We start from the raw sequence: 27,719 nt of genomic DNA on the forward strand, positions 1-27,719 counted from the left end.
AAGAAATGGATCGTCCCACTATGTAAAAACCTGGGTTTCTCCCGCTACCTGCAAGCATATAGGGTTCTTAAGACCGATTTATTAGGGCATATAGTCTTCGCCGTAGCCATATTTTCTTGGATAGTTTGGCACAAGAGGAGATATCTTTTAGATGGGGAATTATGATAATCTGTTAAATGATAAACTGTGATGTAGACATTTTTACTTATAGAATGGCTAGTCCTTATATTTGTGCACTGATTTTTATATGTTTTAATGGTTGTACATATTTTAACACTTACTGTATTAGATCTTATGCCATTTGTACCTTTTATGGCACATGTTGCCGAAATAAAGATGATGATGATGATGATGATGAAATGGTTATAATTTAAATTATTCATGATGAGTTATAAGGTGGAGTTGAAGGGATAAGTCGAAAGGAGATAAGGAAATTGTCTGATGGCTGTGTTTTACTAGTTGACTAGGGCCCAGGATTGATAGGGCAAACTGTCCTTGTTTGCTGATGGCACTCTTTTAAGCGGTGCAACAGGCACAAACCAGGACAGTGCACCCTATTATGATGAATGCACTGCCCTCATGAAAGCTGTGAACTTTCTCTGCTTGGACACAGCGGATGCAGTGAAATACACAGCAGCAGTTCCAAAGAACCACCATATTTCTCTGTGCAGGGAGCAACCAGCTTGTACTTTAAAGAGGGGTTATAGATTTTCAAACAGGCAAGTACAATGAGTGACTGCACCCACCTGTGGAGGGCTGTCCATGGGACCCACTTTCACTCCTATAGGGGGTTGGCTTTAGTGGTGGACACAGAGGCTAAGTGATTCCCTCATTTGCATGTGTCCACGCCGCCAAGCAAATGAGAGAACGCCCTCTCAAGATATCGATGTGGAAAAGCTTCTTTGGCCACTTCTGTAATACCATAGTGCCCTGGGGGCACAATAAGCGGGCACTTATACCTGTTGCACCCTCGGGGCACTATGTGTAATTACGGCTCCAGATGCTGATTTCATTATCAAACACATGTTGTTGCTGTGCCATAGTTTCTGGTAAAAAACTTGTTTCGAGTTTTACAATTTCCCAACTCGTGCTTTTTTTTTTAATGCAATATTTTTGGATGGTTTCTATTTCCTTTCAAATACATCCATAGTGCCCTCTCGTGGCGTCTTTTCACTGAGAACGCTACAATTTGTGATGAAATTGAGAATTCTTCTGAGCAGGAAAAATGCAAGCTTAGCGATATATCTTGTTCATTTCTGAAACATTTGCAAACGTATCTTCCAGTCACAATCTGCCTACTATATCACTTCAAGAACATGTAATCAGACCCGGCTCCAGGAATTTTTATTTGGGTGGGCCAAGGGTGCATTTGGGTGGGCCACTGCAGGATCGATTTGTCGCATATATGTCTGGGCAGGCCTGCTTCAGGGCCCTCCTTTATCTCTTCTTAGTCTTACAAGGCCCAGTAAAACACACTATTTTCCAAATCTCTTTCTAAATATTATCACTCTCAAAAAGTGTTTTTTCCATGTAATGTTCCTTTGATGGGAAGAGGAGGTTTCTGAGGTGGGAGTATCAGGCAAGTGACACTTCTCGGCCTCCCTCTGTGCGAGCCTTCAGGGAGAATCCCTCTTCATTACTACCTCCACCTGACCCCAGACTTCGCAATGCACTCCCTTACAGGCTTGATTATCCACTTTTCTACCGCCCCTCTCCAGTGCACCTTATCTCACAGCTGACCTTGGGCCCCAGCCCCATATCAGGCACCATCGGGCTCCACTTTCATTTTTCCCAGTAAAAACATCAGTAAAACACCTTGAAACTTAATACATTGAATATAGCAGTAAATATAATTAGCACTTTAAAGTATGTTCCACTGAAGCCCTTATGATCCTACTGCTAATTAAATGAACAAAAACAGAAAGGCCATGACAGGGTCGGCTTTAGCGCTGGTGAGAAAGTCCTTTTTGGCGCCCCACCACTGACCTCTTTCTCCGTAAATACCTTTACTACCACCTTCCAACAGTGCCCCTCATCCCTCCATGGGCCCCCTATTGACCTCCTCCTCGGATTCCCTCACTGCCACCCTCCTCTCTCTGTAGCCCCTCCCCCTCATGACCTCCTCCTCCGACTCCCTCACTACCACCCTCCACCAGTGCCCCTCATCTCTCTGTAGCCCCTCCCCCTTATGACCTCCTCCTCAGACTCCCTCACTACCACCCTCCACCAGTGCCCCTCATCTCTCCCTAGCTCCCTCTCCACCCCATGACCTCTTCCTCAGATTCCCTCACAGCTACCCTCCAACAGTGTCCCTCATTGCTCCGCAGCCTCTCCCACTACCTCCTCCTCGGATGCCCTCACTGCCACCCTCCAACAGTGCCCCTCATCTTTACGTAGCCCTTCTCTCATATGCATTTCCTTTTTGTATAGGGCTACTCATATCAGTGTAGTGTGTGTCAGTACTTTACACCACGCACACATTATACAGAGACAATTAATCATACAAGTATGTAAATCAGTCTACAGGGAATGTCACATAAGCCAATGAGGATTACAAGGTGTAGGAATCACGTGTCATCCATACTGGTGGGCAGTATATTTTAAGAGGGTTTGGTCTGGGGAAACACAACCTTAGGATTTAAAGAGTATTCCACGGGGGTCAGCTTTACTGATAAAAATGTATATCTGCCCAAACATACTCATTTTACCAATATAAGAATAATGAGAGACAGGAGAAGTTCTAACTATATCACAAAACAAAAAAAGCGAAGTTCTAACTATACTATTTGTGTTTGTATGCAGCTCTTTGGTGACAGTTCAGTGGTCGCTGTCCTATGTTAGGATTGTAACTTCTGAACTGCAAGTAATACAAGGATCTCTGTGACAAAGGCAGTAACCCACTGAGCTTCCACATAAAATACAGTTTATCTGCATTTAAAAACCACTAACAGACAAATGGTGCTCTCCAGCAGGATCATTAATCCCCAGCATTATCTGGGCACTTTGTTTTGTCTTATTGTTATCCTGCATAAGCCATTTTATTTGAAAAGTTTCATATAGCGCTGGCTAAACCTGGAGGTATCAGAGCGCTTTACATGGGGAGGTACAATTGCATCAAGACATAGTTACATGGTTACAGCAGTTTCAGGTACGTGGTTACTGGAGATACAAGAGTTACAAAGGGATGGCTCAGGTATGGGGAGGGAAAGGCTGGCAGGGGAGAGAGATTCGGTGACGAGAGGGAAGGAATAGAAGAGAAGGATAAGGAGGGAGGGAGGACAGAGGAGAGGGCGGGGGTAGGAAAACACAAGGGGTGACAAGAGAAGAAACTGGTCTAACGATCGGATGGGTAGGTGATGGCCCAGGGGGGAACCAGAGCCAACTCCTCAGTAGCTGCATAGGGCAACTCCACCGGTTATCAGCTCAAGGTTGCTCGGTCGCCGAAGTACATCAGAGGGTTGAGGTATCAGCCTGGAGGAGATTATCAAAAGGTTTCAAGGAGAGCGCCTTTCACGGTGTGAGGTGCTGGGTTCCCAGCGAAAATGGGAACATTCCCAAACCTTCGCTATGTGAAGAATCCCTTAACACTATGGACTCTCTCAGAGGGGTGTCTGAGACTCCAGGGCATGAATGCTAGGATCCCTCCCCAACAAGGGGAGAAGGAGTGCTTTAGTAAGGGGCACATTCAAGGAGGCCAATTAAGGCCTTTTTCCGCTATGTGGGAAACCCTTAACACTGTGGAATCTCTCAGAGGGGAATCTGAGACTCCAGGCCAAAAATGCTGGATCCCTCCCCAACAAGGGGAGAGTGAGTGCTTTGGCAAGGGGCACAAACATGGAGACCGTTTAGGGACAGTTGGGTGGTAGGGGAGGACTAATACAGCAGACGGGGAAATGAGAGTAGGTACACATGTACAGATGCCTTCTGCCCTAGATCAGGGAACATCCTTTAAAACGCAACTTTTACAACAAAGTGCCTTTACGACGCAACCATTACAACGCAACTTTTACAACGACTTGCGCTGGGGGGCGCTCTAGGATAGGGAATAGTTTCCAACACCTTCCCTACTATCCACGGGGACTGGAGTTGGAATAGTAAATTAAACTATTCACTATCCAGCGCCCCACAACGCAAGTTGTTGTAACGACTTGCGTTGAAAAACTTGCGTCGTAAAGGCATGCGTTGTAATAGCATGCGTTGTAATGTCATGCATCCCCCTAGATCAGCTAACGATGGAGGTAGAAGGGAAAAACCATGAAAATAAAATAAGTAGTCTGCCGAACTGAACGTAGCTTAATCAAGCTCAATAACCCTCCTGGTGTAAAATGGGAGGGCTAGCAGAAAGAAGTGAGTTAAGGGTGAAAGAGCATAGGCAGAATAAGGAGATCGTAGAAACATTGCAAACAAATGATAGTAGAGGGGAAGGGAAGATGTGGCCCAGGGGGAAGTTTGGCCACTGTTTTAATGTCAAGCCGGTACTGGCAGTCTTCACAGGGAAGGACACCGGGGGGTGCTGGAAAGACCTGGAGGATTTAGCGTGTTAACAAGGGAATTAGTAAGATACAAAGTTACAGAGAGTAAACAATGGACAGATGCAGTGTTGCACATTACGTACCATGGTGTTAAAACAAGCGAATAAACGGGGGTGTAGAATATGACATAAAAAGAGTGGGGTGAACAGTGGCATCAGCAATATTCTTAGACGATGCCTGGATCAGAGGAGAGGAGAGAAGATCAAAGGTAGTCCATGTTAGATCTCAGGAATGTTCTGAGTCGATCTCAGTATCAGAAAGTACTTACAATCAAAAGGATGGCTGCAGTTTTGAGCTCACTGCATTTCACGGCCGCACCACATCATAAACAAAACACGAGATAGGAAAATACAAATTTGTATTTTCTTTTTCAGAATATACTTTTTTTCTTTTTCACAATTACGTCATAAAATATCACTTCACATAACAGAAGTTCAATCATAAAAACAGCCCCACATCACCCTCAAATCTTTCATTCAGACACAACAGAATCACTCCTCTAACATATCCTCATACAACCATCCATTACATTCACCTTATAACAAGTAGTACAACAACTTTGCTTCTCCTCAGTGGTGCAGTGCCCTGATGTTTACCCACGTATTGTGCAGGTATTATTCGTCTATTCAGGTAGCCTCCTGGGATCATGGTTGTGCAGTTCGTGCATTGGAGCAGACGGGCTGTTATGGTGGGGACTCAGTAGGATGCCACCAGGTATTAGCACTATTTCAAATAGGTGCCACAGCAGCGCAGGTGTTCAGTGCGTGCGGTTGCGCATAGTCTCGCATATTTTTACAATATTGTGCCCCACTCTCAGTCTATATGGTGTCCATAGCATGTCGCGGGAATGGAAGTTATTGCCAATTCGCGGCAGCATACTCACGGCCCTGCAGGGGTTCAACGGCTCTCAGTGTGGCTGTGATGGGCAGCGTCTCAATAAAGTTTTACTTATCTCTGCACAGCCATTTGCTTTTGCCCGGGGTCGCGCCACAGGGGTACACACGATAATCGCGATGTGGCTCAAAGGTGAATCACCGCAGTTATCTTTTGTGAAAGCTCTGCTTTCCTTGGTGCATATTCACTTCTCGCATAAATAGCAGTCAGGATCGTGCCTGCAAGTGTAGATCCTGTTGGACAACTTGCTGGTCTGGAATTTGTACTGGCCTTGGAGTAGAGTTGAAATTGGCTCTGAGGCATTAATACTGAATGTCCTAATCGTCAATGGCAAACTAAGGTATTATCAATATTCATCAATCTTCATGGCAATATGAAAAAAGGCATTTTGGCCATCTGCAGAACTAGAAAACACACGCCAAGCGTAACACTAAGTGATAGAAGTGACAGTCACAAATATTTTAGGCAACATGGTGACCTACATTGAAACTAACAATCTTTTGCAAAGTGTTTTGTCAGTCTTCTTTGTGGAGAGAGTGCCGAGGTCCCTGCCCCCAAGCCAATCCCTGGGGCACTCCTGTGGCAGATTATACCACATATCATGAACTATTGTGAGAGTGATATGTTGCGGACACAGGCACATAAGATAGGAGAGGGAACATACGTTGTCCTTTTACCCTCATTTTTCAATTCAGGTGCAGGAGGCCAGATTCTCATTTCTACAGACCAGGAAAACAACTACAAGTAATCAAAATACCCGATGTCATGCTATATCCAGACAGGTTTCATGAAAAAGCGGAGCAATCTCCGAGGGGCAATTAGAGGGCTGCACAAAATGAGCTAAGTGGCAATGACTGAACAAAACTACTGTGAAGTGACTGGGGTTCATTATAACAACCTAAACTATCAGAGGACTAGTAGTAAAATGTTACATGCTTTTGCATGGTAGTATAAATAGCTTGTAATATGCGGATGCTCGTTCGTGAAAATATCATATTTAAGCTTCTCCAAGACAAGTTAAAGGAGGCCTCTATCTTCCATCAAAATTGTAATGACAAACCTGAGTATGCTGGGTTGGCGCCCTTGCACAGTTGGCATTTCTCGTACTTTGGTTGGTATTTGATTGTGCTGTGAGCGAATTTATTTTAGAGTGGATATGTTTAGATTATCAAGCAATGACACCTCTAGTGTAGAGGTCAGGAAAGGTGAATAGGAATAAACAAACTTCTTTTCTACTGCGCTGCATAGAAATATCCACGCAGCAGAACAGTAGGCAAAGGTTACCCTTGACAAAGAAAGGATTTGTCGCCTTCACCATGTGGAGATGAAGGGGTGAAAAAATAAACAAAGCTTCGTTAACATGTTAATGGTCTTTTAAAGACCCGTGAAGTACTCGGGTGTGGCTGCGATAATCTCTAAAACTGTGTGTGTGTATTCACCCGGGAAGCTGTCTGGCCCGGGCAGACGCACACGACCTGAGCGTTGCACGCCTGCCTTCAAGCCCTCACTGCGAGGGCCAAGGCTCCTGTTTGAACGGTGATGGATTAATCCCAGATCTTTTGACTGGGTGTGAGTGTTTGATTAATTCAGATACTCCGTCCATCACCACTCCCTTTTGTACCGCTTTTGGCTGCCATAAGTGTGGCAGGGTATGCTCAGACGTGAGTCCCTTGCTCACTTTGCCACTGGATTCAAGCAAGCCGGGCTGAAGACGGCTGGAATGCAAGAAACCGGTCCTCGGAAGCTTGTTTACGGTCCAGGGAAGACATGGCTTGGCAGTTCGGGCTGGACTGTTCCCATGAGGCACAGGGTCAGACTGATTTGCATATAGCCATGTATGAACTGGGGTGGCAAAGTGGGCTACAGAACGGTGATGGATTATACCCAGATCTTTTGACTGGGTGTGAGTGTTTGATTAATTCAGATACTCCGTCCATCACCACCCCCTTTTGTACCGCTTTTGGCTGCCATAAGTGTGGCAGGGTATGCTCAGATGTGAGTCCCTTGCTCACTTTGCCACTGGATTCAAGCAAGCCGGGCTGAAGATGGCTGAAATGCCAGAAACCGGTCCTCGGAAGCTTGTTTCCGGTCTAGGGAAGACATGGCTTGGCAGTTCGGCTGGACTGTTCCCATGAGGCACAGGGTCAGACTGATTTGCATATAGCCATGTCTGAACTGGGGTGGCAGAGTGGACTAAAGAACAGTGATGGATTAAACCCAGGTCTTTTGACTGGGTGTGAGTGTTTGATTAATTCAGATACTCCGTCCATCACCACCCCCTTTTGTACCGCTTTTGGTTGCCATAAGTGTGGCAGGGTATGCTCAGACCCCCTTTTGTACCGCCTGTTTGGGTGGGCCAGGCTCATGTTTGGGTGGGCTTGGCCCACCCGGCCCACCCGGTAGAACCGAGCCTGCATGTAATCACTACAGGTTCAGCTGGTTGGTAATATGTCTGAACATGCCAACCGGGTATTCATTTAAAGTAACTGGGCGTAGTTGTTTAAATGCACATTTTCGTTTGCAATCTCTTCATGTACTCTCTAAGAGCCTGACTACGAGTTGCTCCTTAAATTCTGCACTCTGCCTAAACTCCTGTCGTGCTCATGGGTTGGAATTACGAGTTGTTAGGCATTTAACACATGTGATAATTATCGGATGCGTCAAAGAACTCAACCATTGTTACATTTCAGCAGGTCAAACCTGCTGAAATTTAAAGGAGAATAACCATAGGGCATTTACCATATCATGCGGATTTTGGTGAGTTTAACACCAAAGTCATCATGTTATTCCTGAATAACTCGTAATTGGTGGTATTTATTGCACTTGCAACATACCTCATGGTATCATTTTTTATATCATGTACAATAAATACCACCTATACTCATAATCAGGCCTTAAGAAATGAGACTGAATAAATACTCAGATGTGCAGACACATTTCTTATTTGAATTGCTGGAGAAGAGCATGAATTTCTAGTAGATACAATCATATCTAATGCCATGCAACTATTTAACCCATGTGGATGCCGGACACCCATTACCAGTGCTTAATTTATTAAGGTATTTATTTATTTATTTAATGCGATTTTATATAGCGCTATCTTTACCCGAAGGTGTCAGAGCGCTTTACATAAGAACCAGTTGCAAAACATAAGGATTTAGGATTACATGCGTTACTTAAAAGATACAAACAGAAAAAAATGCAAATGTAGAAGATGTAAAGTCACACAAGGAAGAGATACAAATGGATATACTCTAGGCGTCACATAGGAATGGTAGAGAGTACAAAGGTCTACTGCATATACTAGTGATAAGAGTTATCTCTATATACATATATATATACAAAAGTTGTGCTTAGGAGCCCGAAGCCAACGCTATTAAATGCCAGAGTGGCGAATACCAAGACTGTACATTTTTGATTCCACCCCCGCATCTTTAATGCACTACTAGAAACATCCTGCCCAGTATCTCATTGTTGCAGGTTTCCAGCTTTCTATGCTTGTCACATATTTTCCTTCTCTCTTCCTCCTTCTTTCTTTTGTCTGTTTTCACCTCCCTTGATCTGGGCCAAAGTCTTATGAGGACAAAAAGTTCCACTCCCCAAAAATTAGTGTCAGTGTGCTCACCCTGCATCCACTGGCTCAAACTAAGCACTGGCATTTACCACCAAGAATAATATATTGCTAAAATCCTAGAATAAGAAATTCCTGTTACTCATGTGAGAATGAATGAAAACGAGTAAGATGGAGCGTGGAGGAACATATAAAGAAATCTTAGCCAGAAGTAAGCTTAGAGGTTTACAAACAAGTTTTCATACCTGTACAGAATCTTGCTTTTGATTGGCACCAGTGAGTCAAAAATAGTTAGTGACTCGGTTATGCAGTTGTCAGCTTCAATCTGAATAGAGCTCAATGATAGGCGAATTATGTGGCCAAGTAAAGCAATTAGTTTTATGTGGCAAATTGCTTGACTTGAAGACTCAGATATGTCCAGAGGGAACTGCTGACCAGGCCGATCAGCATACATGTCATATATGCAACTGGAGTCTGTGGGAAAAAAAGAGATGGGATGTTAATGATTAAGTAATACTACGGCCAATACAAAGGAGGATGGCCAACAAATCGCCTGAACATTGACAATTGTATTGTGGCTCTGTGATTTTGTAAATTAACCTTCCAGTTCTAGATCAAAAACATTCCACTAAAACAGTGTTAACCAAGCTCTGGGTGGCCGTGAGTTGATGTTTGGTGGGTTAGAGAGTCCAAGCAATAAAAAAGTTGGCTTTCAATTCTGTATTTACCTTGCACGCTCCAATGTCAGGCCATCTCTACTGACAAATTGCTGGCTATTTTTTGCACGGGGATTGGTGTTTACAAACATCTTCCACTTTGCACTCAGAGAAAGACACTTGGGGGCATATTATCAAGAACGGCGTTAAAAGTATCGCCGGTTTAGCGGCACAAAAATGCCGTTTAAGCGGCAATAATTGGTTTGATATTATGCCCTGGAGAATTCCAATAGAAACCCATGTTCACACCAGAACATGGACTTCTATTGGAATTCTCTAGGGCATATTATCAAGCCCATTATCTCTGCTTTAGTGGCAGTTTTCTGCCCGTAAACCGGCGATAATGTTTAATGCCGTTCTTGATAATATGCCCCTTAAAGTGATTTATATGACAAACTTGCTTGGGCACAGGGTATATGAAAGGAATGGTTCCTGGGTGCCATTTCATGTAACATAAAACAACATAGAAACACCTGTACATGAACTGTACACATTCAGCAGTAAGGTAAGCAAAGATGAGCAGATTTCTTTTTGTAATTCTGTAGTATGATGGAAGCAAAGATTTTAATAGGATAAAAAAACTTTACATGGCGATGCACAAATGATAAATATTCACTGAAACCCGATTTCAACACATTATCATTAGTGTGCAATTTAGTTTTATCATTAGTTTTATTATTAAAACTGTAAGTCTTTGTAAATCTAGTGGCTATTTCCAAGGTGAATATCCTGTCTGTAAATGACAATGCACTACCACACGATGCTTTAGTTACATTAAAATCATACAAAATCGTCCGCCTCGTGTCTATTAAAGCTAGTTGGGTTCTAAAGGTTTGTCATTCTACACATTGGGTCATGGTTCTTAAATGTTTGACAAACAATTGCACTATGGTCCTAAGATTTAGGGTACCGAGATATTCCCCATTCATATCAAACATCTGGTAAAGTAAAAAAGAAAAACACAGAGAAAAAGTAACGTAGAGCCTGAAGAGTTGAATCCACAAAGGCCTCCTTTTCATGCTGTGAATCATTTGCAGGGCACTGTCTGCCATTCAAAAGCCTTATGTCACAACAAAAGTGATGGGAAGGGAGCACAACAGAGTTACTGTACCAAAACAGAGTCCAGTCTCATTAATATCTAACATTTCAAGTTTAAATCCACAAGTCCAGAAGAACATACTTAATTCTAAAAATCTTCTTTATTTCTTTATCACAAAACAATGGGAAGATCAGCCAGCGCGTTTCGTCCCAGAGAACAGGGGGAACTTTTTCAGGGGTTTCTAAATTTTGAACCCCAAATGCAGTAAATAGACATCATTCACACTTGTATGAGTCCGTTCAGAAATTGTGTTCCGAGTAGTAGTAGACACACTGCAGTATTCTAGATATTTCTGGTCCAATGGAGGTGTTTTCTGGAGTATTAGACAAAGTACTCCATACTGTGAACACAGGGCAAGAGGTGGGGTCTGCGACTTCGCTTCCCAGGTCAGAGATATCTAGAATACTGCAATGTGTCTAAGGGACTCATATCTATCTATCTGCCATGTTTAGGGGTAACGATGTGATGCGCTGTTTGAAATTTAGAAAACCCGAAAGAAGTCACACTTGTTCTCTGGGACAAAATGCTCTGGCTGTGCTTCCCATTGTTTTGTGATAAGAAATAAAGAATATTTTTAGAATCACATATGTTCTTCTGGACTTGTGGGTTAAAAACTTGAACCATTAGATATTAATGAGAATGGACTCTGTTTTGGTGCAGTCACTCTGTGGTGTGCCCTTTCCATCCCTTCTGCCGTGATTTTTGTTATTCATTTTGGGGTTTCAGAATGGTTAACACTGTAAACACAGCATCCCCAATTTTGGATCGATTCACAGTGCAGTGACATATATCACAAATGTTCAAAGAAATAGCTTTAAAAAGGATTCAAAAGCCTTATGTGTTCTACTGTGTGCTGTCAATAGCAACACTTCTTGGTCCATGTCTCAACCTCTGAAATGCCACTGTGACCCTGTGATGCATGTATATTAAGAAAGTGTAAATGGTTAGTTTGCGGGTAATGTAAGTACTGCTGGTATTATGTCTAAATGATGAGTGGCCAGTGTGAGGACTGGGTGCCAACTTTGTTATTGCTTCAGCAAATGACATGTCAGTGATGTTGAGTATTAATGATGTGAAAGGTGTGAGTGTGTGGTTGTGTCTATTTTTATATTACCCTGACCTAAATTCAGCACTATAAATAGCAAGCTGCTTCTTTATCAGAACAGTAAGCTCCTTCATCATCATCATGGCATGCCATATCAGTGCTATAGTGATCTAGGATTATCTTTCTCCAGAAAAATTGCTCGTATCTAATTTTTCTGAATTATTCCACCCATAGTGGCATACCTGCAGGGGAAACTGGTAGAACATCTGTAAACGAGGCTACGACTCTTGCTGTTATGCTGTTCAGGAGAAGAAATTCATGGCCAGGTATCATTAATGTTTATTCTACCCTGTATGTCTCAGACATTTGATGTTATTCTGTGGAAGTTCTGAATCTAGAGAGAAGGGTACTGCTACCATCCAAGTGGGAACGACTTGGTTTGTATGGAGTTCCTTTAATCAGATTTCCGGGATATCGTTTTATACTACACACAAGTGATAACAGGTACGAGGATGCTTGCGTGCTTTGCCAATGTGGTTTGTGAATGGGAAACCATTGTGGATGAAGAATCCAACATTTGCCCTTGAGGAGACTTAAATTAGTCCAGCTTCAAGATGAAGAGTCGGTCTGGTTATCAAAGTGTTTTCCTTCTTTTTTTCCTTATGACAATGAAGTTGTATCTTTGTGGATGCTGTCTGAGGTAGACCCTTGAACCCAGTTTTAGATGAGAACTAGGCAGTCTTTGAGCAGATCAATGTCTCATCTTGTGAAGTGTAAGTGTGTGTACAGACGCACTGGTGCACCGAGGCATCCTGATGCTAGAATAGCATAAGAAAAACAGATTGGAAGAAGACAATTACACTTTGCTTTCAACAAAAGTGTGTCTTAAGGCCTTGCAAGAGCTCCCTACATGCCAAAAAGCCAGAGATAAACTGTTCAATGTTTGGGATGATATGATGCAGAATGCTCTTGCTGGAGGGTGTGCCCTTTGAAATCAAGGGCCAGTAGGAGAGACACCACGTTTGAATGCAAATATCTGGTTGCTGTTTATCATTGTATTCTTGAGAAATGAGAATAAATGAGTCTCAAAGCATTAATTCTTGCATCAGTGCTTTTGTAGTTGCTCAGAGATTGTCTTGTTATTTATTTAAATTCTTTAGGCAGGTTTTTTTATGATATGGTGAAACTATTTTGATAATAAAGCACGGATAAGCGTACTGCTAGTGGGCAAATGTTACTAACCTAAGCTCTCTGTTTTAGAAGGTGTAAATTTCAGACCTTACTTGCCAGGTGTCTTTTATTTCTTTTTGGGAGGATTTGTCAGTCGATGTGCAATTGTGCTTCATAAACTTTTAGAAAGAACTAATATACATTTGATGATAAAATGTCTTTTTTAAATTCTTTTTATTGAACATAAAAACAAGCTTCAGATCGTCATCAATTACATGTTAGCAGTACAGGATAAACATTGATACAGGCCTCCCCAAACATGGCGAATATCGTTGACACTTACTAGCTGGTATTATCCCTACAATCTATGGATATAGGAACATCTCAGCCCTTGGCAATAGCTAGCGCACCCCCTGTGGCATTGCCCTCTGGCTTCTATATTGCACCCATGCCCCCATATCTTTTCACCTTTACGTGGGCAGCCCCGACTCTGGTATATCACCGGTCCGCACCCTGACACCAATGCAAACATTTTTTCCAGGCTTCCAGTGTGGGGGTCGTCGCTGTCCCAACGCCTGAGCCATGTTTCTCTTGGCCACCCCTCCTGCCAAGGCCAACCTGGTTTTAGCCCATTGCGGCTGGGTCACCTTGATTCCCAGGATATGCCATCTCGGCTCTAGTGGGACACTCTCTTCCACCACCTCTGCTATCACTCGGGTGATACCCTCCCAGTATCTTTGGATTTTGGGGCTGGACCACATGAAGTGAAAGAAGGACCCAGACTCGCCACATCCCCGAACACACTCATCCATCATACTTTTATCAATGAGTACGTGAACCATGCGCGAGGCATATGATCTGTGGAGAATGCGGAGCTGGACAAGCCTAAAGCATGCCGAATGGCTATTTCTCTAGGGCTCTGTAAAGCTTCGGCCCAGTCATTGTCCTCGAGTAGGCCCACGTCTGACTCTCAAGCCTCTCGAAGAGGGCCCAAGCTGTCTGGAGAGTTATTCACCAGCTTCTTATATGTGAGAGATATGGCTTCGTAGATCATGGGATCTAGAAGGAGGCAGTTCTTGAGTGGCAAATACTCCGCTATCAGAGTGCCCTCTTTTAAATGACGGTGAAGTGCGTGTCAAAGCTGTCTGTATCGGAGGGACTCTCCCCCCCATTTTGAACTCCTCCCTCAAGGTGTCACAATCTATATTTTTGCCTATCTTCCAATAAATCGAACCCGATAAGGCTCCATCTCCAAAAGCCCTCAAGTCGTGTCAGTTCGCCCAAGCAGTCCCCGTCCCATAAAGGGTCCTGTTACGTGAGCTTAGCCTCCCACCCGGTCATTTTGTTCGCCTGGTGCCATACTTCGATAACTGTGCGGGTGTGTACCGCAAGGAGAGGATTACTTCTTCGTCTCCGATACAGCTTCGCCCGATAGTTACCATTGATCATTGCTAGCTGGTCCGCTCTGTACGCTGGCTCCTCCAGCAAGAAGAAGGCCCAACCATTAATGTTAAGAAGTTGGGAAGCCCAGTAATATTGTCTAATGTTATGAGCGGCCAAGCCCTCATCATATATTCCTCACTGGAGTTTCTTAAGCGCAATCCTGGGGCTGCCACCCCCCCACAGTAAAGTATGCTGTTCGGATTCAACAGAGCAGAAGAATGTCTCCGGTATCCGAAATGGTGTGTTTTAAACCACATACAGCAGTCTAGGGAGAGCCATTATTTTGAAGAGAACTGCTCTACCCGCCAGGGAAACAGGTAGTCTTCTCCAATGAGTAGTATCACGAAGACAATCTAGTTGTGCCTGTATATTTAAGCACATTAACTCATTCTCCGAGTGTGTTATGCATATGCCCAAATATTTAAACGTCTCTTTCCTAACCAGCTCGGAGCACACAGATGTCAAGGGAGGAAGTTGATGATAAGGCTACTTTATTAACATTTCTAATGGACACATACCTATTCTTGAATAGAGATTTTTTGTTATGTATTCCAATTCTTTATGGGGCATTTTTTTATGATATGGTGGAACTAGTTTGATTAAACAAAAGAAAGGATACATTTAATGCTAGTGGAACATGTACTAAACTATGCTTTCTATTTTAGAAGGTTTAATTGTCAGACCCTACCTGCTAGATGTCTGGTTTAGTAACTTTTATTTCTTCGGGGGAGATTTTGTCAATTGATTTGCAATGATCACTTTATTTAAGTCTAGAAAGAACTAATGTAAATTCAATGATAATGTTAAAATGATTTTAATAAACTCTTTATTAGACAAGTACCTATTCTTGCATTAGCACTGTTGTATTTACTTCTAGTTTATATTGTTATTTATTCCAATTATTTATGGAGTTTTTTATGATATTGTAGAACAATTTTGGTAAAAAAGCAAGTATAAGCTTACTGCTAGTTGGAAAATACGTAAGTTTCAGACCTACCTCATAGGTGTCTGGTGTCGTAATCCTTGAAACCGCTTAACTTGATCAACCAAAATGCTTCCAAAAATTCCCAATTTTTATAACAATGGCTAATCTGGCACCATGACTGACCACATGGTGACCCTTCAGGGCTATCTGGGATAGTGTATTTTACAAAGGATCTTTTCAAGCCCAATCTCCTCAATACAGTTACTTTGTTGTAGTGAACCCAGGTGTAAAAAAAAAGTAGTTTCTTTCATAGAACTAAAATACATATTAAATAGTCTGAGAAGACAGAAATATCCTTAGCAGATTTGTTTTTGCCTGTGAATCATAGCTATTCATATGCATAGCATAGCAAAAGGAAGAAAGGTGTTAGGATGCCCTTCTAACCAACCCTGCAGAAAATATCTGATACAGAAGGCCATGTGTCCAGTTTCCAACTCCAGACTTGAACTAGCTGAGAATTTAGGTGAGAAGTGGGCTGGTTGATAGAAGAAGGACCCCGCCAATAGTTCAGTTCCTGAAAAGCCCTCAGATATACGCACCCGTCTTTGCAATCTTTCAGATTCATGTAGAACCAGTTTGCCCTGTATTGTGTATGTGTGCGTCCACAGAAATTCTGTGGTTGACACAAAATTCCCAAAATGCATTTGCTATTTTGTGCCCCCTAAATGGTTTAGGATCTGCCTGCTCTAAGATTATTTATTAGCAACAGGATTGGACAACTTGCCCTCTGTTCTTTGATACTGTGGGTTGCAAAGGAGCCTGCTAGAAGCCCTAACCAATTCATGTACTTTGGCAACTCCTTCCTTAACTATGTTCTGCCAGTCAAGAACTGGCCACACCATGCCCTAAAGTACCACTGCAGAAAGCCCCACTCCTCCAGTTCCCCTGCAGTGGCATAGGACTCTCTGACCAATGTGTCCTTGTCAACATATTTATCTGCCTCCAGATTGGACCACTGGTTTCCCACTAACCAAGCGCGTCCACCATGGATTTCGGTCACCACTCTTGCTCTGTCCGTTTCGGCCTTGGACTTGGTGGAGGCAACCCCTGGTCTTTGTCACCTTCCCCTTCAATTGTTTGTTACGCGTAGACCTGTGTACCAACAGCTGCCATTTGGATATCAGGCTGTACTTTTCCTTTTTAAATGTACATTATTAAGGGCAGGGCCTTGATAACTTCATGTAAAAACAGAGATAACCTGGTAAAAACTCACCACAGTTTCTGTTATCCATGATGTGACATTGTTACTTGGAAATTATATATTTTCTCTGGCACTGTAGGTGGGGTGATGTTTCTACTCTGAAATCTCTAGCATCACTTTAGAGCCAGAGTCATTGGAAGTATACCCCCTGTGATAACAAAGAAGCCAGGAATATTTTCATAGGAAGTGTGGTTAGAGACGTTTTGAAACAATCTGGAAGCTGGACATGGGATCTAGGATGTTAGAAAACAAAGAGCTATCAGATGTTTGAATACCACAATATTGAGAAGAGTGGAAGGAGGATGCAGATAAGAAGGTCCTGTTTGACTTAATTAGAGCTTTGAATTTACCACCAGTTTCAAATCAATTCTATTGTTTTGAGAACTGTATGTGCTCTGGAGATTTATCCCTTTCCCCCCCGAATGAACTCTGAATAAAAGTTATGAGAAGCCTGTTAACGGCATGCCTGGATTACAAGGAACAGGATTGGGATGGATTACAGGAAATCTGATATATGCACTTAACCACTGCTCACTTGGTTCAGACAGAACCTTACAACCAGCTAAAAAGATGGCGCCTTGGACCTCCACCTAAGTGCTAAATCAAGATATATGCATTTCAAAAAAACCTTTTGAAACAAACCTGTTTAGAGGATCATACACCCAAAGATCTGATCCAGGGCACGGGGAAAAAGGGATACTTCTGAACAATGAAAATGCATAGAGTCAATAGGTATATACTAGACCATAATAGATTGGCATAATAGTGCAGGCGGCCTAACTAGAATGATACTTGGGTACATTTTAGAATATAACACAATTGGAGAAGAATACAAGAGACCGTAACAGAAGCAGTGAAATACTGGTAGAAATAAATTACCTGATCTGGTTGTGGAAGTATAGTCTGACCGAAGTCCAGCTGCATTAAAAATAAAATAAAAAATATTGTTTAAAACACATATTCTTCAAAAGCACATCGCATAGATTTCATTTAATGGGTCTAGATGTGTAGCATTTTAGACCTTGGGACAGAGCGAGAAAGTGTGGAACACCTCTCACCGGATGCTCTGTACCACTAAAGCATGGTGGCTGATTGAGAAACGCCAGTTGATATTTTTTACTTTTATGTCCATTATAAATATGCAAAAAGATTGCAAACATGAAATAAAAGATAAAATGTCCAATGGGGAATGCATACAAAATTAAAGTAGGGCAATGTTGAGGTGAAGGACCTTGATTTCCTTTACATCTCGTAATAGGATGAAGTCTTATTAGAGACAAAGAGGGGTTACCTTCACTTTTTTGAGGACCCACCGTAACAATGTAAACCGGAGGGTGGGGGGGAAAACTATTGCCTTGACCTCTGGTATTTACCCACTACCGCCTTCCTCTGCTATCAGGGTATCTAGATCAGCACTGTTATTTCTCAATGCACATTAGTTCGTCTTAGTGTTATTTTTCACCGGTATTGTTCCCACAGGAGTTTCTGTGTTTTTTTTTTTTTACTAAGTCGTCTTTGTGGACACTAGAGGGTGGTAAGCACACAGGGTTTCCCTCTGCTGCCCACTACTGCTTTCCTCATTGAGCTCAAATATTCCTATTTTCCCTCTATGAGCTTATTTATCCCCAGCTCCAGCAGCTTTGAGAAAGCTTCCTTTGTCCCTGCATGCAACCACCATTCAGTGCTGATGCTGCCTGGAGAGCCCCGGACGCTCACGAGTGCATAGACTCTTTGGTCTCTGTGGAGTCCTTGCGCAGCACATAGCCAGGAGCCTGCAGCCTACCTTGGTCTCCAAGCTGCTGCTGTCTATGTCGTGGGACAGCTTTTTTAATCAGCTGAAGAAACGTAAAGCAACCTGAAGAAAAAAAAAGCAGCCAGACCTCTGCCTGCTATTCCATTTCTGCTGCAGTGTCGGAGAGAAGAGCTTGCGGCTAGCACTTTAGCTAGCCGTCATGTTCTTAGTCCCTAAACCTGAGTTAAAATGATGTCCTAATTTCTCTTTTACTTGAAGGTGCAGGCTAGGCAAGAGAAGAGGAATACTACAGCATACCAACCTGGCTCTTTGATCTCATTAACTGATAGCTATGACATGTAAAATAAGCAAAAACCAACTGAGGAAAAGGGGGTAGTGTTAAAAAACAAGTTTACTATATTTTCCAGGATGTCGCTTAGGAACCTTGCTATTATCAAGGTTTATCTCCTAAGCGATAAAAATCGGCCGAAATGCATGAATATCGCTGAAAAGTCAGCGATATTCATGCATTACCGAGCTAATGCTCTTAGCCATGTTATCCACCCACCATTGGATGACATGGCTAAGAACTGCTCAGGGGTAGGTTTTAGCTTTTGGAGATATTCGCGCTTAGCGCGAATATCTCCAAAAGTTGGTAATAGGAGATAGCGATGTTAGCGACTGTTTCCAGTCGCTAACATCTTGGCACGCCCACTTTACATGTCATTAGTGATAAATATCACTGACATGCAAAGCGGGGCCCAAGATGGTCGCTATCTCCTACTAGCTGTCGCTAACTGGTGTTAGCGACAGCTAGGTAATAGGGAGATACTTTTATCTCCGCTTTCTTGGCTTTTAAAGCCAAAAAAGCGGAGATAAACCCCCTTGATAATATGCCCCAAGGTATCTAAAATGTTCTCGTGTTGCCTAGACATAGCTCCCAGTCATGACCCTCTGAAGAATGTTGGGCTCCAAAAAGAGAAAGTCCAAGGTAACGAACCCAGGGTTGACAGGGACTTGCCCTGCTTGGTGCTTTTGCTGCCAAGGTTTCGGCAAGACTTCATAACTTACTTAACTGATCCCATTAAGACCACTTTGTTCACAGCATTCTGCATTTCCCCACTGAAAAATGTTGCCTTTCATTGCGCAGAAGGTAAAATGGTTGACCAGGTGAACCACTAGGCCTCACCAGAACCTTGCTCTATTGTAGTCAAAGTGACAAAAAACCTAGGAGCCAGTCATCTGTATCTCTTAGACTAACATTGACTTTTCAGTTTGCCATTGTTTAGTTGGGGAAATTTGTGTAATTTCTTTAAATAATATCTCAGTGATAACCTTTAGCATTTGCTGTTGTTTCTATGCTGTTTTTGGAGTTGTGTGTATCATTACAATGACTTTTTTTCTCAACTGGTTTATTTCTTAACTTTGAATATTTTAGGGCTGCTAAATACTAGACAAGCGCTTCTTTGAGCAAAGCCCATGGTTTGAGCCCACCTGTAAAGGGGAAGCCCATGATTCCCCACAGAATGCTGTTGTTACTTTCAAAACACTCAGGATCGGCTACATTAAGAAAGGTTGACAAAGTCGTCACAAATTGGGCACTAATATTCTAAAACCTGAGTCAGATTTTTTTGATGTGCCCTTTGCATTAGCAGGTCTCATCACAAAATGTTGAGTCATAGGAGATCAGAAAACAACCTTCCTAATGAATATTAATTAGGCAGGTCGCTCTTTCAGACTCCCTGTGATTGGCTAAAGACACAGGATGGAGGCCTGCAAAAATAACATACCATCATCCCTAAGTTTGCATTTCCAAATGGGAAACTTTTTTTTGATAAAGAAACCCTTGTTCTGTGAAGGAGACAGTGCTACTTTAAAAAAGAAAAAAAAATCCTTGGACCACCATCTACTCTCTTGCTTTCACTTGGCACCACTCACAAAGGGAAAGCTATAACAGAGGACACCTTCCCCTTTGTGAATCTCTTTCTTCCTCCCTTGAGATGTAAATAACTGATCAATGGTCTGTGACCAGAACTGGGGTCAAAAATCATTGGTAGATGCCATACCTCAATTCGAAGGGGTAGCCCTCTTCACAACCTATCCTAATTGCGATTCAGTATGGGTCACTACATCAATTTTGCCAGTCTGAAGGTCTTTCCGGCTCACAAAATGGGTTCAGTAAATCCCTTAAAGCCATTTTGTGAGTTCCAACCAGCACTCGTCACTTTGGCTGCGAGCCCTGTTCTGTCATAGGCACCTTGCACTTTGCTCCAGACCCCTAGAGGAACCGGAGGAGGGGTTTCCTGACGCTACAAAAGCAACTCAGCAGTCCCGCAGTATGGGACTTGCCTGGGCTTGGCCGAAGACTGGGCCAAGATGGGCCCGTCTTAGCCCTTCCTAGATCGGATGAGGTGGGGCTGGGCCATAATATTAATATTTGCTCCAAGGATTATTACACTTGAGGGTGAGTTCTCAAAACCGAGTGCAGTATTGTTCGGGACGCTATCCAGCCTGCTGTTTACTTTACATCATTGTGGGACATGAGACAAACAACAGAAGAATGGTTAATAGCCCATAACAAGTAGACTGTTCAGATACTGCATTAACTACTTTGTATTTGTGCTGTCCTGGATCTTTTATAATTCAATATATTGTGCACTGCAATGGGCCGTTAATTGTTAAAATTCTGTATGGTCGCCTCTGAGTCTGATCGTATCAGGCTGCCAGATTCTATTTGGGGGGTTCATACTTATATACCTCATTTTGAAAGAGTCAAAGCCCATATTGTTTGAGTAGGAATAAGAAGGAACAATGGGCAAAAGAAAAGCGGAAAGCATGTTAAAGTCGGCGGGAGGGAGACAGAATTCTTTAAAGAAGTACTTATTGGGAGCCATAGAAAAACAAATTTGAGCCCCTCATTCCCTAACGACACAACTAAACCAAATTCACCAACCCATGTTAATGGGTGTGTGCAGGACGTGTCTGATTACATCCATGTGTCCGATCAGGAACATGAGACACAACCTCCTTCAAACCGTCCCAGAAATCCTGAGGCAACTCTAGCAACCCCAGACAAAGACACATATATATTTAGGCCTAATGTACCAGGGAAAAAAATAAAAGAAATCCAACAATAAGTCTAAACCTGATAAGGAGGGGGGAAGGGTGACCAGCTTTAATTACTTGTCAAACAATCATAACAAGGACTATGATAAAATCTCCCTCAAAATAGATGGTCTTCAAAAAATATTTGCTGATGCTCTAGAGAATTTACTGATAAGGGTAACAGCTATTGAAGGTATTTTGAGGAAAGGCACTACTGATTGTCCCGATAACCCCACAACAAATTTGCCGAATCTGGCAGCAGGATCAGGTAAGGACGCATTGTCCTCCCAGGTTGACCATTTGCCTAAAAGAGCTCACAATACCAAGTCACATACTAATCACAGTATACCAAAGTCCTATAACAACAGTCAAACTATTACAGGCCGAAGCTCTTTCAAAAAAACCTATAAGTAAAAAGACCGGTCATAAATATAACTCTATAGGGGCAATTTCCCATCCAGATACCGGGAAAACCCCCCCTACAGGTCCTTCCCGTCTAATTAATCGAGACGAGGAAGACACCGGATTGGATTTGCCTCCGGCGGCTACCCCCTACACTATAGTCTTGGCAAATGTTCCTCAAGTACCATCGCAGTCGAATGAAACATGGGAAGCACTGAGAAATAAGGCTCTCTTCTGACTTGGTAATAAGACTGGGCTAACAGAGGCGTTGTTTGGAGAATTTAAGATGGTTAGAAGAGTTGGGTGGGTGGGGAGAAGGGATAAAACACTCCCAGGTGATTGCATAATTTTAACTTTCAGGACGCCACAACTTACACATGAGATCCTCTTCAGACTCTGTAATGATTGTGTTATGACCATGTACATTAATATATTGCCTCTTGGTTACTTTTATCCCCCTTTGAACCGTACACAGTCGTATCCCAAACTGAGGGGTTCTTATGGGGTTCCTTTATACCAACCTGGCATATCCACGTATAATAGATTTGACATACTCCCCACATTAGAGGACATAGATTGACTCGCTATTCTGGGCAGCAGAGTAGACCTAAACGCAGCTGAGGCAAAGATTATTATTGTTCCGAAACCAATCCCCTACTATTTGGTGGAATTTCCTACTGAAGATATAAATGTAACGTATGATACAAACACCCCCATTCTCCCCACGACTTTAGGCCACAAGTTAATCATAATACCGGTACAAATCGGTACAAATCCTGATAAAGGTAGTACTATATCTAACGATCAAGGAAAGGGAAGGAATGATAAAAACACCCTGTTCCTCCCTAGTATCCCTATAATCCCAGGTTATCGGAAGATCATCACACCAGCACAGCTATGGACAAAATCATCAAGGGGGACAGTAACCAGGGAAAGGGTAGGAGAGGTTTAAGCAAAATTTTATTTTAGAACGTGGCTGGTCTGTATACTAAACTTTCCAACCCAACCCTGCCTGGACTGATTTTGTGGAAGCTTATGATTTATTATGCTGTCCGGAAACCTGGGTGGATAGTGCGTTGCATGTTAATGGTTAGAAAACATTTCATACCCCGTTGGTACCATGAAGTCATGGGAGGAAGAAGGGAAGCTTATGCATCTATGTTTCACACAAGATGAATGTTAAAAACCCATTATCAGGTATTAAAATTGTATATTGACAACACACACTGTACCGTCCTTATGAATTTTTATAACAATTATTCAAAAGAACAGGCAGATGTGGTTCTGAGACATCTACAGAAGGAGATACATACCATGCGAAAGGAGATCAACAAGGATATCTGTGTAATCTGGGGGGGATTTTAACTCTGCATCGTACCCCCATTTGGAAAGAACTAATTGTGGTCTAATGACAGATGATGGGTCTCATGTCACCCACTTTTTGCATTCTTTATTTGGAGACGGATGTACGTTGTTACAACGCAGGTTGTAACAACGCATACCTTTACCACGCGGCCGCTACAACGCAAGTCGTAACCACGACTTGCGTTGGAGGGCGCGGATTTAGGATTTTTATAATTTTATATTCCAACACCAGTCCCCGTAACAGTAGGGAAGGTGTTGGAATATAAATTTGTAAAATTCCTTATCCCACAGCGCCCTCCAGCGCAAGTCGTGGTAACGACGTGCGTTGTAACGGCCGCGTGGTAAAGGTACCGCGTGGTAAAAACTTCATGGTAAACGTTGTTTACCTTTGGAGACCAACTAAATACCATCATGTACTCTGCGGATATGGGTTTTGCTACCAAACTATGTTCACCCTTAGCACCATTTAGCTGTACTTTTAACGGACGAGGGATGTGTTCTATGATTTTGTTTTAGTGTCTAATAGATATGCAAGAAGAATACTTCATTTTACAACACATAACGATGCCTATAGTGATCATTTTCCTATTAGCATTATTATAGAATTACCAGCCAATGCGTTAAACAGAAAAACTCAGACCAAACATCTAGTACAGGACATTGCCATTGATAAATGCAATGGATATACTATTAAATGGTCTGGAGTGTATCCCTTATCATTTATTAAGACACTTCTAATTCACTGTGAATCTGAATTTGCAGTTTGTCTCGACAAGACTGCTACTCACCCTGAAATTCTTAATTCCTTTTTAAGTATATCATCGGTGATAAAGAAGAACTTATCAGTAGAACGCCAAAAAACACTTATTGGTAGGACTGGTTGTTTGATATTAACTGCTCCAAAGCCCATGCATCCCTGAAAAATGCCTTACATAACCTGTTAGAGATCAGCTAGAAATCAAGTTGGCCGGAAAGGCATATAGAACCTCGCTTAAAGATCGCAAGGGGTCCATTAGATCAGGAGCATGGCAGGACCTCCAGTTAGCACCTAAATTAAAGGACAATACAGGTTTTTGGAAAACTGTGAATTCCCCTTTTTTGGCTTCTAAAAAAATACCATCTTTTGAGATAAGTATTAGTGAGGATCAATGGGTGACTGATTTTTCCAAGTTATATGATAATAGCGTTAATGATACCTGTCATCATGACTTGGGAACTCAGCCCGTGAATTTCCTCCCAATTGACATTGATTTTACTGTGGAGGACGTTATAGCTGCAATTAATGCAAGCGCAGGAGGGAAAGTTCCTGCCCCTGACAGTGTTCCTGTGGACTTGTATACATCTAATCCCTTCCTATGGGGCACACTTTAAAGGTCTGTTTTAAAAGCCTGTTGTAAGCATGGCCTTATTCCTACCTGGTCAGAGGCAATTCTTCTACCCATTTTTAAAAAAGGAGACTATAATGACCTGGTATGCTATAGACCAATTTCACATTCTGGATTCATTTGTGAAAGTGGCCGGTCGAATTATTTTAAACAGATTGCAGACATGGGCTGAGGACATGGGTAGAATCACGGAACTGCAATACGGTTTCCGACAAGGATTAGGCACTATTGAACAAGGTCTAAATTTGAATTCAATTTTGGGTAAATTCATACAGGCTAAACTCTGGAATCTTTTCCTGACATTTGTCGACTTGAGTTCGGCATTTGATTGCCTTAGTCACCCAAAGCTCTGGAACATCCTAGTGTAGTGTAGTTCCTATTATCCCAATAGGCTCTGCGCATTGGAATAATATCTTCAATAGTGTAGACGTAGGACAGAGGTTAACTAGGTCTTCTACTGACGATATTAGACATAAAGTTTTGTGTGCCAGCTAGCTCAGAGTTCACTAGAAACTTTCTCGAATAGGCAAGGAGGAGTTTAACCTCCCTGGATAGACAAGAAGGGATTTAGTTTCTGACAACCATAGAACATGACAACTTTGCTCTCCCTAATCAAGAGTATATCTCTAGAGTCGTGTGAAAACAAAAGACAACTATTTTACTCAGTCAATACGTGCATACTTAGTTCCACCAGATTGTAGAGAAAAGGAAGAGACGGGCGTGTTCAATAAAAGGTGTTATTTATTGATCAGTCTCTTTTCTCATACAAGAGAAATGAATCGCTATTATTGCAATACTTATAGTTAAGTAAAGTGCATACAGTAAAAGCAGGATTATAAAATAATACTGTAAAAGCATTGATATGGTTTCTTAGCCATATGATACTTTAAAATGGATAAAAGTTATACATACATATATACATTGACTAATCATACTCAACTGGTGCTTCTAACTACGCCTACCCCGGTGTACCTGACCTAAGCCTAATACGTGGGCGGGAGTAAATAAGTAGCAGTTTAAGTTAAGTTTGCTTTGCCAAGAATCTGGCTCAAGAATTCTCTGTAAGGGGTTAGTCAGTTCAGTACCTGGGATTTAGAAGGCAGGAGGGCTGGTATCTCTCTCTCAGGACTCGGTATCCCAGTTACCCGCGAGGGCAAGCCGGAAATGCCGGAGGCTGGATTTCTCGGCAGGAGAAAAGACAGCGTCTCTCTCAGCGCGTCAAAAAAGGGAGGGGCAGCGTCCGTGGGCTTCCTGCATCAGCTGCGCTGCTCCAAGCTCATCACCACCGTGTCTTTGCTTAGGGCAGCGTCGGTATATTTATACCTGAAAGGTGCCGAGTTTGACGTAAGGATGGACATAAGACGTCAGTAAGGATGTTATAAGAACTGGTCGTTCTTACATTCTTTACAGGAAGTTCTCGAACGAAATCAAAACAATAGCTGCGGGGGATTTCCCAGGTCTGCTGGTGGTTTGGTTTGTTTTGAGAACTCGGTGTGCTTTCTAGGGGGCTGGAGGAATAGTGCTTGCTTAATGTGACAGCATGCGCTATGACTTAATCTGAAAACGGGTTTCTGTGCCTTGGTGTAGATACTAGTAATTTATTAACCGGACAAGCGTCAGAAAATAGGAGTATCGATATAGGTCCCTAGATAAACATACTACACCCACTCCACGCATTAATGTACATATTTAGTAACCTAAGCAATAGTAAACATAACTAATAGTGCATGTGTATACCTAACCACCCCAAAATAAAAAAATTTGCATTTGAAAAATGGCTTATGCGAAATACACGAAATGAGTATAGGTACTGTATGCATTCAAGCAGTGTAATCATTCAAAAAGGAGATGCACATTTTATATCAGCATGAATGATTCGCGAAAATTACACATGAAATGGCTCTTAATACAGAAGAAAAGGTGCGAGACCACTTCATCACATATAAATACAATCACTTGCAAATAAGCTAGAGGTTGAGGTAACGTAATGTCTCGAGAGTTCCTAAAAATAGAAGCTCTGTTCTCTAAGAATAGTTTTACTTTAAGCAGAAGATAAGTGCCAAAAAGAAAAATATTTTGGATTGGGAAAATAAAGTTTTTGCTTTTCAGGGGAGAAGAGAGAAAAAATAGTTCACAGTTGCTTTGTTTTTTCAAAGCCGAAGGCCAAATTCAGAGTTCAGGGAACGCTGTGTGCAATTTTGTTTGAAGTCATTCTCTCTGTTCTGGTGAAAACATCATTTCAGACAGACTCTCGAAAAAACAGTCTACCGCTTCTGGTGAAAGTTCGACCAAGTTGGAAAATGTCGCTACCATGCAGTCATGAGCATGTTCGCTTTCAGTAATGTTTCGATCAGCATTGCTCACAGAAGGTCGTACCTGATTGATGCTGCTTTCATCTGGATGAATGACAATTTCCTGCAATTAAACGCCAAGAAAACCGAGGTGCTTATTGTGGGGAAACAATCGCATTTGTGGGGCGATAACTGGTGGCCGCATGAGCTCGGTCCTACTCCTACCCCCGTTGCTGAAGTTAAAAACCTTGGGGTATGGTTTGACTCACAATTGAGTTTTTCCACCCATACTAAAAAGACTGCAGCAGCATGTTTTGGGATTTTACGTCAGCTTCGGTCCACCTTTAAATATTTTGACGCTCCCACTCGACAACTCATTGTGCAAGCCATGATACTGTCTAAATTAGACTATGCTAGCTCTCTTTTTCTTGGAGTCAATCAGGCTGAACTCTCCCGTCTCCAACGTGTCCAGAACGCTGCCGCCAGGGCTCTGGTCGGCTTACCCAAATTTTGTTCAGCTAGGAAAACCATTTATAATCTCCACTGGCTTCCGGTGGCACAGAGGATAAAGTTTAAATCATTGACCTTGACATTTAAAATTCTTAAATTGTCATCCCCTCAGATTCTGGAGCATCTTATCTCCCCTTATGTTCCAGCTCGCTCTCTGAGGTCCTCTGCTCTCCACCTTACCATAGTGCCCCGCTTTAAGAGATCTAGGATTGGCGGACGCTCTTTCCGAGTTCTTGCCGCCAAATTATGGAATTCCCTGCCTGTCCATATTCG

The 27,719-nt window shown here is 42.4% G+C and overlaps 1 protein-coding gene across 1 annotated transcript in view; it reads right to left on the minus strand.

Annotated features, from left to right (window-relative positions):
• The window catches only part of TMPRSS7 (transmembrane serine protease 7), a 434,671-nt gene that overhangs the window by 344,288 nt on the left and 62,664 nt on the right, over positions 1-27,719 (minus strand). The window contains exons 6-7 of the mRNA XM_078658964.1: positions 17,536-17,574; positions 9,243-9,471 (exon numbers count right to left, since the gene is read on the minus strand). Coding sequence (XP_078515090.1) covers positions 9,243-9,471; positions 17,536-17,574 — 268 coding nt within the window. The remainder of the gene's footprint in view (positions 1-9,242; positions 9,472-17,535; positions 17,575-27,719) is intronic.

Source organism: Lissotriton helveticus, chromosome 8, assembly GCF_964261635.1.
Source record: "Lissotriton helveticus chromosome 8, aLisHel1.1, whole genome shotgun sequence".
In the NCBI taxonomy this organism is placed as follows: domain Eukaryota; kingdom Metazoa; phylum Chordata; class Amphibia; order Caudata; family Salamandridae; genus Lissotriton; species Lissotriton helveticus.